At 39.8% G+C, this 12,915-nt stretch overlaps 1 protein-coding gene across 1 annotated transcript; it reads right to left on the bottom strand.

The window, feature by feature from the left end:
* Window positions 1-9,759: 9,759 nt before the first annotated feature.
* LOC104952904 (heme transporter hrg1-A-like) lies at window positions 9,760-12,299 on the bottom strand (the record flags this gene model as incomplete). Its single annotated transcript, XM_010779813.1, has 2 exons — window positions 9,760-10,835; window positions 12,132-12,299. Coding segments are annotated over 2 exons (305 nt in total), but the record flags the coding sequence as incomplete, so codon positions are not given.
* Window positions 12,300-12,915: the final 616 nt, after the last annotated feature.

Genomic DNA, 12,915 nt, shown 5'->3' on the forward strand with positions numbered 1-12,915 from the left:
GGGACAACCAGCAATTTTAAACAGAACTACTTTATCTAACTTTGAATCACGATCAGTTTCCCAACATTGTATCAGTTTATACCTTCATGCGTCACAACTCCAGTGACTCATGTGTGCATCACCGCAGGGAAATGTTGTGGGGAGCTTTCTGCACTCTACGCTGCGGAAACTTTGTACTTTTTGATGACAGCATACCTAATGGTAGCATTTACATGTCATCACCTCCAAACAAGAGTGGTTGCATCTTTGATGTTTCCAATACTGATTTAAATTCAGTCGCCGTCTAGACATGGCATTCAGAAACCTGTATTATTTACTAACAAAAGTTTCCTGGGTTGTAACTAAGCCTCATTTCATTCATGACACGCTGCTTGACAGCTCCTAGCCAACAATTTGGGTGTGATTGCCGCGGCATTCGAAGGACCGCGTGTGCGGGGAGCAGTTCAGAAGATTTTTGATGAGCCTCGTGATTGCACTGGTTTACATTTCAGTCAGAGAAGGACGTTTCAACGGAAAGTAGCTTGATCCCAGTTGGGTTCAATCAACTTGAAAAAAAAAAAAAACTCATCTGGCCATTAAAGCAAGGCCATGGACAGAGACAGTGAATTTTATGAGATTGTATTTACATAACAGGCCGAGTCATCTCCAGGATTAGGTGGTTTTAGAAATAAGTCTCATTGAGAGCTCCGGTGGAGACAGTGGAGGGACAGCAAAGTCACTGTTTTCCGGGCTAATCTCGGGAGCTGCCGCTTACCTTTTAGCGAAACCGTGGCTCCGTGCCACCATCATGGAAAAAATGAGCTAACAAAGCGAGTAGGCCTACAGGAATGTCGTGGCACGTCGAAGAACAGAAGGGGAAAGAAAGAGAGAGAATGGAAGAAGAATAAGAAAAGGGGAAAAGAAAAGGAGAAGAAAGGCAAAGAGAGAAGGGGGAAAAAAGTGAGGCTGTCCAAACAGAACCAGATGCAGGAGTGTGGAGGCTCGTTTGATCTCTGTCCTCATAGGCTGATTGATGTTGCACATTTCATTTCCTTGTCAGAGTCTTGACATAATGTTTCACTAAACACTCAGGCCCTGCTCTCGTCCTTTGTTTTATTTCCATGGGGGTCGTAATTAACCCTTTCTGGAGCTGAAAATAGATCATGCACATATCAATATATCTATATATATATGAGCTTACAGGCACACACACACACATGGGGGTTTGGATATCAAAGAAGAGGGATGTATTGTCTGTTTCTGTCTCTACAACATATGGTTTGCTCCTGACTGAAATACTGCACTGAGGGGCGGCCATGTTGAAACTTTTGAAGTTTTCCAAGGAAAAAAAATAAAAGAGGGAAAACAGTTTCTTTAAGTTCGTAATGCAGTCAATTCAATTACCGTCATACACCAAAAGGTCGTAGCGCTGCAGTGACGTGCTCAGCTGGTAGGAGCGCGGCAGTGTGACCAATCATAAATGATGTGTTTGGAAATCCATGCTGGCTCCACAAAAGGAACTAATCATTAAATTCCTCCTCACCTTCACCCCAGGAGTTTCTTCACCCTCATGGCTGCCGTTATTGATGTTTGCACACTGCACCACGCACCCTCCTCCACCCCACAGCCACCCGTCCATGGCTCCATCCCTCCCGAGGAGCCTGTAGTGGCACAAAGGCAGACATCTGGGACCCATTTCCCCCCTGGAGAAGCCCTTCCTGTGGGGTATCCACTTAGAGGGGTTCGGGAGGAGTGGGGTGGGGGTGGGGAGGGGTGAAGGTGCATGGTATGTGGGGGATGGTTGGTGAAGGGACATGGNGGGGGGGGGTGCGGTTGCCTTCTAATGAGGATGAGAGAGGTGTGGATGATAAGCAAATCTAATGCACAATGTGCAAGGGAGTATGTTATCTCCACCTGCCTCTTCCCATTGATGAACAGATGAGCTAGTTCAGGAAGTTGGGAAATAAGCTTATATTTTGCCAAGACTTTAATGAGAAGATTGATATCCCTCGCATGTCTGTGTGTTCAATATGGAGATAGCTTAGCATGAAGACTGTAAAATGGGGGAAACAGGTAGCCAACATCAGCATATCAGGGCCTCTTGAGATCAGTCACAAACTTTTGTATCTTGTTTTTAAATCCACAAAAGAAGTGTAAACATGACAGTAACAGGGGATTTTGTTACCTTAAGACGGAACCAGGCGAGCTGTTTTACCTTGTTTACATTATTTGTGCTAAATCTTTGCTGAGCGTGACATCCAACTTTGTATCTTAATCTCTGCAAGAGAACCAATAACTGCCTTTCCATAAATCATCCAACTATCCCATTAAATCCAAGATTTCAAATGATAAATCCAAATCATAAACAGATTATTTACAGAGATTCGTGGTAGGAAAAAAGGCACAGACATATTTTTGTAGAGATTTTAATTTATAGGATATTCAAATGTATATAACTAATAAGCCATCATGGACAGGACATCCTTAAAAGCCTTAAATCAGCCTCTCATTATGAATGAAATAACAATAAAAACAAAAGTTATAGTTACTTCACATGAGATATTCTGTATTGTTTTTTTCCAGCACTCCTCTGAGAACATATGGAAAATATATGTGTAGTATACATAGTATTTGAATTAAAATGATCGAAAATGTCCCAGTTGTACGAATATCAGGCCACTGCCAAGCAAATCTCATCTACATCCACACAGTGCGTATGAGCATATCTTTTTTATTATCTAGTAGACTCTTAATACATATGATTGATTAGATTATTCTTCTTCTATTTGTTGCTTGTTGCTAATCCAATAATGAACACTAGATCAAGTGTACAGTTCTGTATGTCTGGAAACCTCTCTCTGCAGAAGAAGTTAATGTGGCACAATTATACCTCAAGAAAATAAACAAAATTAAACTTGAAGTGCTTTGTCAAATGTTTATAGATTCATTTAACATGTGTGTTTTTCAAATATTAAAGTGCAATAAAAAAAAAGTTCTCCGTACTGCGTGCAAGCCTGTATTATTCTTGTTTAACTGTGGCTTATCTTCTCGCATTAGGTCGTAATTTATCATAATATTTAGTGCTCAAGCTTCCTTCAAATGTCCCTGCTTTCATGTGTAATTTAGCCAATATCCTGCTCTGGCTCTGATTACTGTGTTTAAGCGCCGGGGTTCGTCCATGGCACATTGCACACAGTCCCAGTGGATTTCACAGCTGAGCTGGGGATACACATGCAGCGCCGGTGCACGTGGAGCAGCAGGTTGGGCCGCATAAAACCTTGTGTGGCTTATCCTGGGACATCCAGGAAAGAAGCAAGTCACGATGGTTAGAGAAGACTTTTACTGTGTGTAGTACAGACACATTTCTTTAGCACTTGTTAACAGGTCATTGTGTCTGCTTTATAAATCTGAGTTTGTGAAAACCCCTGTTCTTTGGTAGTAATGCACTTATATTTGTAGATGAAAGCACCTTTCCAGAAAGCAAGTGGTCGTATGGTCCATTCAGTCTCAACCTAACAACGAAAAAACAAAAAACATTTCTACAAGGCATTACATACATATGTTTTAAATGGACCTTAACATTTTTCCGAAGTTTCTTCATGAAGTTTTTCATTGTTTCACAAAAGAACAAACGTTAAACAAACAAGTGGAAGATATCGCATGAATCATCTTTAAATATAAGGTGTGTGTGTGTGTGTGTGTGTGTGTGTGTGTGTGTGTGTGTGTGTGTGTGTGTGTGTGTGTGTGTGCAATGCGTAAGGTGGCCTTAATATTACATCACTTTATGTCCATATGTGCAAGCAGCCGGTCACATGACTTCCATGTGCATGTGATAAGGAGATACAGGGGCAATACAAAAAACAGCTGGACCGTAACCTCTATATATGGATTGAAAAAAACATGACTTATTCCAGATAATAATGCTGACTGATCAGCCAGCAGGAAAGACGCTGATGTAATTGATGTATAGCACATCATCACATGAAAGTCATTTCCACTGCTGTGTCAGCTATTTTATTTCCACTTTTAGCTCTAAACAACACCAATAATACACGGTGAGTCAGCAGTTCAGAGCTGACCATGTAGCCGTCTGGGCTGGAAAACTCTTTTTCAGCGTGAAATTCAGAAATGAGCTTATCAACTGAGACTACTGCTAAGAGAATAACTGTTTACAAAACATGTGCACCTTAATGCTGAGCAAAATACAGAATGACACAGCAGGACCAATCCCAAAGCAAACTGTATGTTCACACCAACACAATACAAGGCCATGCATCCTATCATTTTTTGACACAATGTGCTCTCTTCTCTGCTGTAGTAAATCTGTATGTCTTGACATATTGAGGTAAATGTAGCACAAACATTGTGTAGCACGGCTCCTTGTTTGAAAACCAACCCCACATATCAATGTGAACACAACGTCTTGATAAACTGACACTTCAAATCCTGGTTTCTGGAAGCAGTGTCAACCTGGGATCTGCAGGATTAGGCACTATCACGCATCCACTCCTGTCAAACTCACAGTGAAGCACTGTCTGCGAGGTACAGAGGAATGCATGCGTTTCTACAACAGAGCTATTGCATTAGAAACATCAACAGGGCCAGCTTCAAAGAGGCGCGCCTTCACATTGAATCAATCCCCACTTCCATTAGATTAGATGAATTCACCAATGTTACATTGCGCGAACGTTTCTTTATGCTTTCTCAAATCCCTCGCTCTGGTTCTGGTTCCCCCTGTGAAGCCACTTCAAACAACCTCTGCCATGGCATATCCCTTTGTGCTCAAAAACAGCAAATATGTGTCTCTCTAAAATGTTTCAGATGCGAGCTTGCAGTGGTCCCAGAGGCACAGGCAGCATCGCACACAGAATCAGGGGAGGGGGGAAACAATAGCTGAGTGTAAAAGTAGGGTATGTCCTGTTAACAGGCAGGTCTGCAGGGACAGTTTGGATGACTGGTGAGTGATGAGAGAACATGATAAGGATAACACAGAGACAAAGCAAGGAAAGGGAAAATCAGATAGAGAGGGAGAAATCCTGGAGCAGTAAATCAGTGTGGTAATAAGGAGAGACGAGTGGGGAGGGGGCCTGCAAAGGTCTAGAAACATATGTTTCAGTTTGTAAATAAAACAGTAAATTGCTATGGATATTGCTTAAATATCTGTGGGCTTTGTACCTCGCTTTGCGGAAGTTCCTCGGAAATCATTCTGGGACTGCCTTCTTAAAATGCCAAAGCGGCTTCTTAATGTCAAAGAGGCCATCTGGTTCTCGACCAATTCAAGATGTTTGCTTTTCATTTAGCGTTTTTCCTCCTGACGCCTCTTTTTTTAGATCAAATGCTTCATTTTTTTCAGCATTAAATCGAATGTTAATATTTCACAATGGGAACTGTTAGCATGCACGCATCGCAGGCATCAGTTGAAGCTGTGAATTCCTGTTCACCCATTATCACCTGGGAAAGTAACTAAGTACTTTTGTTCAAGTACAATTTTAAAGGTATTTATAGTGTAGTTGTAATCTAATTGTATGCTAATCTTTACATCCGCCCCATTGCATCTCAGCAGAAATATTAAATATTTTAAAGGTGCAATACGTTTACGTTAGTATGCAAATATTTCATTGCAGGTAAAGGGCCTGCAATAACCTTTTTACTTACAGAAGTATCAGCATTAAAATGAAATAAAGTTTTCAGAATTAATATAAGTTATTATTATTCAGAATATCCCCTGTTTTTGTAATATTGGGCAATACACAGTATTTCATGATTATAAAGCATTAATATGTAGGCAGTTCTTAAATGTTGATGTTGGCCAAGAAAGCTAATGTTAATTCATTCATAAACTGTAGTTTGGTCCATTTAGAAGATATTGATGGATTGATGGGTCAATAACACATAAACAAAACAACTAGTTTTCATCAAAACAAGCCAATAGATGCAGTTGTTTGTGCTGGACTCTTCACACTGGTCTCTATCTGCAGCTGGTGGAGAGAAAGGCGTGCAGGGACCGTCTGCAAAGTGCAACGCCTAAAAGATATACTACAAGATATACCCTTTCATTTGTTTTGAACCAAACATATTTTAAAGAATCTTGAAGTTGTATTCTCGTGTAATATAACTCCATAAATCCATCAGGGACTTACATACACTTTTATGTTCAAAAACGGGGATCGAACCACTGACCCTCTGATTGCTAGATATCCATTTCCCTCCTGAGCCACATCCGCCCTGCAGATAAAGGTAGGTCCGGATTAAACATAACGTAGGGTTGAGTGGTTTACTCACTATATTATCTGTATCAGTATAAGTCCTTGAAATGGATGGGGTGGGCTGTAATCAGGAAGTATATCATGTTTATAAACATTTTAAAAAGGAAGAGGTGGTCTCTAAGCCAAACCTGCTCAGCTTCAGAGATCAGATGTGTTCAGGTTTCTCTAAGGCTTAAATCCAATCTTTTCTAAAGGACACATTGACTCCGGTGACATGACCTCAAATGTTTTAATAGCCTTGTATTCTGTGGACATAACAACATTTGTAACACACATACTGACAATTCCTCTCCGAAATTGTATTTGCCACTCAGCACAGGTCAGTGAAATGACAAAGTGAAGGGAAATCACAGGCTAAACAAACGAAGCACTGGCATATACTCACCTGGTCCGAGGTATGATTTTGTTGGTATGGTGAGTAAATGGGTGTCTACCAAGTAGAAGGTCAGTTGTTCGATACCGACAGTCGACAATGCAAAATGTACTTGGGCAATAGAGGGTGAAAGATAGCACATGGAGGCAAAATAGGTGAATATGGAGCAGGCTGTCAAAAGATTGCGAAAGATGGGGATAGATAGGCGTTGCACAGGCCAGCGTTCAGGAGGGCTCCAAAGCCTCGAGGGCTCTACGATAGCGCCGCCAATCTGGCAGCGAAGTAACATTCATCTACTACATAGTAATTATTTATATATTATCTAATATATCATTCCAATAATTTGTATATAGACTCGTATTGCACTATTCCACTTTTTTTTTTCTCTCACTTTTAAAAAAACTATTTTTCTTTTTTGTATTACTTTTAATTAATGCTGTCAAAATTATCGCGTTAAGGGCGGTAATTAATTTTTTGAATGAATTGCGTCAAAATAAATGCATTGAACTTGTGCAGAATGGCCCGCCCCATACATCCCACCAGTGGCAACGCTGGGATAGGCTATAGCCATACCAAGAAATGGCTTAGCCCCACCTTAGCCCCACCATGAAAAATGATGTTAAAGTAAGCAAAATAAAGTCCGCCAACTCGCGCCGAGTAAATTGCACAGACAGCAATTAGTAAGATTGATTTCAGTAGTCACTTGTCTGGAAATACCAAAGACTAGAAACGGTTTTTAAAACTTTTGTCACGTAGTGATCGTCTTCTCAATAGAACATCTTTGATAATGTCTTCTGGCCAATCAGAATCGCGATAACGGCGTGGTGTTGTTGCAGGAAGTCCTGACGGAGAATACTTTTGCTGTAGTACATCTCTGCTCTATATACATCGATACAACATGTTGATAGAAATCAACACGTAATGAAATAAGACCCCACGGTTTGATGATTGATAGGTGTGTGGGCTGTCTTTCATTTTGACACATAGAACAATGTTATAATAAACATACATACATGTTAAATGGATATATCCGCCTTCTTTCATTTATCTTTCCATTCCCACAACAATATACATAAAGAAATGGCATCTTTTGGACATAGTTCGAATGGTGATTAATCATGATTAATTAATTTTTAAGCTGTGATTAATCTGATTAAAATTTGTAATCGTTTGACAGCCCTACTTTTAATATAATATACTTTAATATTGTTTTAATATTGTCTGATTATTTGTATTATTGTGTTGCATTGTTGGAGAAGCCTGTGACCTAAGATTTTCAACGACATAATTACTCTGTAGCTATGTTAGTTTGACAATAAAGAACCTTGAACCTTGAACCTTGAAGTTGAATACTTAACACAAAAAATATATCAGGACAAGACATTTTTAGGCACAATAAACCTGATGCTTATAACCGACGAACAAAGTTATTTTGGTAGCATTACACGAAAATGATTATTTAAAAAATGTAAAATGTATCATATAAAAATGTGTTGAGAAAAAACTGAGATGTGGTGGTGTACAATAGAAGTATCAAAAAAGGGTAAAATAGAAATCCCAGAGTACAGTACAAGTACATCACACTTTTACACACTTTTACATAAGTGCAGTGCTTGAATACATGTAAAAGGTAGTGATTTTGATGTGTAAGCAAGCATACACAAACAGGTCTGAGAGCTGACGTGTGGATGCTCATAAAGAGAACGAATTGGTGTCCTTTTCTGACATCGTCTGCTGTTAAGGTCCGCATGTGTGCGATGCAAAGGAATCTTTCCCCCGTAGGTTGTTTGTTATCAAGGTTGATTCACTCTCTGTAGCTCACTAGCGTCTAATTATACAGGATGTTTAGGATAGTGGTGTTATTTGAATGTATAAACCTTTGTTTCCAGCCTTACCGCACTCTGCCAGACTGCCAGTCAACACTTGAGACAACTTCCTCCCCTGATTTGGGTAGAAGTCCCATAATTGAATAAAACGAGACCCCTCCCTCTCTTTACATACCACACAAACTCACACACTCACACTCTCTCTCACACACTCACACACTCACACACACACACACACACACACACACACACACACACACACACACACACACACACACACACACACACACACACACACACACACACACACACACACACACACACACACACACACAGGTTTTACAGGCTGTTGTATAAAGTTAATAGGACGCATTTGGTTCCAAAGCCCCCAGCTTGCTCAGTGGAAAGTGAGCCGGATTGTTTTTCTGTTTCTTAATGTCGAAGTTTATAACGGCCAGATAAAAAATGTTGCCATGGTGATTTAACCACAACATCGCAATTACCTTGATTCAGTGAGACTCTGGGGGCTTACAAGCAAACCAGTGTAATGCAATTAAGATATAAGTACCACCAAAAATGTCCTTAAAACACAGAGGAAGGATGCAGGAAAGCAACAAAGAGAGTGAAATAATTACAGTGGCTTCTTAAGGATCAAAGTTGCTGATACTTGTAATAAATAATAAAACACCAGATTCACTCGCCAGTGAGTTTTTCCATAACAGTTGCAAAAGACACATATCCCCACCCGATATTTCCCATGAATAGTTTAATCAGCAATAAAGCACTTAACACTGATACAGCTAGAATATTTCACTCACATATTTTTCAAATCAACTTCAAAGTCCCCCTATCAGGCGGCTGCCTTAACAAAATCATACACTAAAAAATTCTCTGCACCCACCCCCAAACCTTCCCTTTGAGGGACAATATAAAAATGTGGATGGATGGAATAATTGCCTGACTTCAAAGTGTAGCGTATTGACCTGCATTTACTGTTGGCATTGCAATGCTGTGGGGTGTTTTCTCCTTCATAAATGTGGCTCGGGTGGGTTGGAAAAGTTGTTATTTTCCCTCCCATAATGCAAATCCCACTTTAATGTCCAACACTGACCCTCTTGACATAAGCTTAGTTGGAAGACAGGTTTGTTACAGCCTCCATCTGCCTCTGTGACACTTGGAACTCACAAGGGTTTGGGATAAAAAGGTATTTTAGCCGCTTTAATTCTGTCACAAAGTTAAATAAAAAAAGAGAAAATGTAGAAAAAGGAGCAAATTCAATTTAAAAAACAGAACAGTTATCCACACCAATGCAATGTCAAAAAACACATTTTAATAACTATCAGACACTCATTATACAAACACACACTCATACGTTCAGTGATGTGGATACACAATGTCTTTCTTCATTTTTTAACACGGGGGTGTAGACAAATAAAAGAAACATAATCTCATAAAGCAACAATATAAATGTCTATATAAGTGGTTCAGATGAAGAAAATAAAATGTGAAGCAACATGCATGAGCATTAGTGGTGTTGCTTATGCTGTGAATTAAAGCCATAACGAAGGCCTGACTTCACACTCAGCCTTGTTTTTCACACCGATACAAATAATAGAAAAATCATTCTTTACATAAAAAATGCCCATTCATGGTTCAATATTATATAAATCAGGAAATGTGGTGCTTATAAAATGAAAGCATTCATGTAGATGCTGCAGTATTATGGGTGACCTGCCCACTGCAAGACCTCGATACACTTTGTTAAAGCAGGGTTTGGATGTACATCATGATTTCATCAAATGCATTATAATATGCAGATTACATAATTGAACTGCTGCGTGTGCAACTTGTGCAGCTCTTCATCATTTATTGAATGAGAAAAATTCAATATAACACAATGTAATTTGGGATGTCAAGCGCACACTGAACATGGCGCTTAACTGTTGAAAGGATGGCTCCCTCTAGTGGCTACAGCACAAACTGCAACACTAAGAGTTACAGCGCAATTATTCTCTCCATTTAAAATCCATCAGTGATCCTAAAAAATAGGGCTGGGTTTGTTTGTGGCCAAGTCAGCAACAAATCCTTCACCGATATTTAAAAAAAGGAGGAGGTTTGGGGCAAGAAGGCAGGAGAGTTACCAGAATCAGATAAAACTCTCCTCTGATTCCTCCGAAAGTCTCCTCCATGGCCTTTCAGACTCTCAGGCTGTTCTATAAAGTTTGTGTAGTCAGTGCGGGATGTTTTAGTGTCCTTAGAAGTCACTGAGGATGCTGATGTCGGCGAACTCTTGGCGGTAGCGGTGGGCGGACAAGGAAAGCAGGAAGGCCCACTTGAGGCTCATGAAGCTCCACACACAGGACAGGTAGAGACTCCTGGGGTCCGTCAGGGCTGTGGGAAACAGAGAGAAACACACCATGTACATGAATCTGCTGCTAATACAGACCTCACAAGATATTTGAACAGGACAGCTGGGATTCGCTCCCATTTAGCCTCAACAGAGGTGGAACAGTGATGTTGGGTGATGAACTGGTCCTGTACTAACACACTTTTAATTGTCACACTTAAGAAAGCTTTAAGGATCCAATTCAGGAGTAAATGGAGTACGACATTGACAAGTGCAGACATTAAAATGTACTGCAGGTGAATAAGATAATTAATGCCAGCTTTTTTCTTGTTTACACTTCATTGGCTAATGTTAAAACATTTTTGATTAAAAAAATAAAATAATGAAAGGGCTAGAACACTGCCCTATTTCTGAATTGAAATACTTATATACATTTTCAATCGCCTCGACCAAGGACGTTTTGAACATTAACAGTTTCTGTACCGGAGTCATCGTGGATTTACTCTGACCAACTAAAGACTCCTCTCGAGCTTAAGTTCAAGAGCAGTTTAGGTTTGAAGAAATATGATTCATTTTCTCCTATGTTCGCAAGATGAACTAATGTGAAGGATTTTTACTTATATCTTTCACCTACATCTATTTTGATATGGCCCAAAATATGACAAAACAACTAAAATGGCACAAAAGTATGTTAAGAATTATTTTCAGCAATAGTGGCCTTAGGGTGAAAAACAGAATTACTAGTGCAATTTGTGTGAGATGAATGCCATTTTTGTTGTCCCACGTTGTTCCCTCAGGGTTGTCAGAGGGCATTCTGGGTGAGGATTGTGGGAAATCTGCACATGAAGTAAACCTGAAAGAGTTTGGTTGAGACAGTTAACTACCCGGGACTCTCAACCCAGTCATGTGACTCAGCAGGTTATCCAGTTTCTTTCAGTGATTCAATTTGAACTTGTCCTGCATATTTAAATTCAATTAAATAATTTCTTATATATAGACAAATTAATTTTCTAGCATTTGGACAACCTATGTTTTTTCTTTTTTAAATATACGCAAAATGTGCACGTCTGTCCGTCCTGCGAGATGGATCCCTCCTCTGTTGCTCTCCCTGAGGTTTCTTCCATTTCCCCCATTCCCTGTGGGGATTATTTGGACGTTTTTCCTTGTCTGATGTGAGGGACCAAGGACAGAGGGTGTCATATTCATATTCTGTCCCCTGAGACAAATGTAAAATGTCTGATATTGGGCTATATGTATTAACTTTGATTGATTGAAAGGTACCATTTTGGGCAGTGAGTTTTGTTAGTTATGTGGGAGGAAAGCGACGAACAGGAACTTACACTCTTTGTTGTGGATGGCAATAGACAGGAAACTGATGAAGGCCACAACCGCTAACAGAGAGAAGAAGACTCCGATGAAGAAGAAGAACTTGAGGCCCTTCAGCCAGGTCCTCCAGTAGTCCTGCAGGTACATGACGTGAGTGATCAGGGTCCACAGCGCCAGCACACCTGAGGAACAAGCACCAACGGGTTAGAGAGAATCGCCATAGCAAACAAGTAGTAAACAAACATACTCTAAACATTCTTCAACAAGCCACACTTGAAAGACTGACTTTCAAACCCTGATGTTGTAGTTTTAAACCACAGAAAAGTCTCATACATCACTGAAATGAATTGAAATGTAGCTTATAATCTGAAATCTGAAAAATAACAATATGCAAAAACCATCCTTAAAGACAATACACTCGCAGCTAATGTAACCTGCTTATACTTAACACCGTCAATGTTAATTTGTATGGTCATGAACTCATGGTAGTATGAGGGATGAGTGTGCATTTTCGGAAAAATCATGACACACCAAGTTGCCAATTATTGCTGAGGTAAGCAATCACACCGTTTTTTTTGTTTTTAAATAGCCACGATGTTGTAAGCCATGCTCACTGGATCTGACTCACTGGATCTGAAAGTGCAATGATAAGGATAATTGAAGGCTAGAGAGTGATCACATAACATATTAGAAGACAGGTAATACTAATAATTACCTGTTACTAATAACTCATTATTAATGACTAATAATAATGCACTTTAATACAGAGATATCTCCTCTTGCACTTTATGTAGCACT

The sequence above is a fragment of the Notothenia coriiceps genome, unplaced genomic scaffold, assembly GCF_000735185.1.
Source record: "Notothenia coriiceps isolate Sejong01 unplaced genomic scaffold, NC01 NC01_scaffold00000361, whole genome shotgun sequence".
NCBI lineage: Eukaryota > Metazoa > Chordata > Actinopteri > Perciformes > Nototheniidae > Notothenia > Notothenia coriiceps.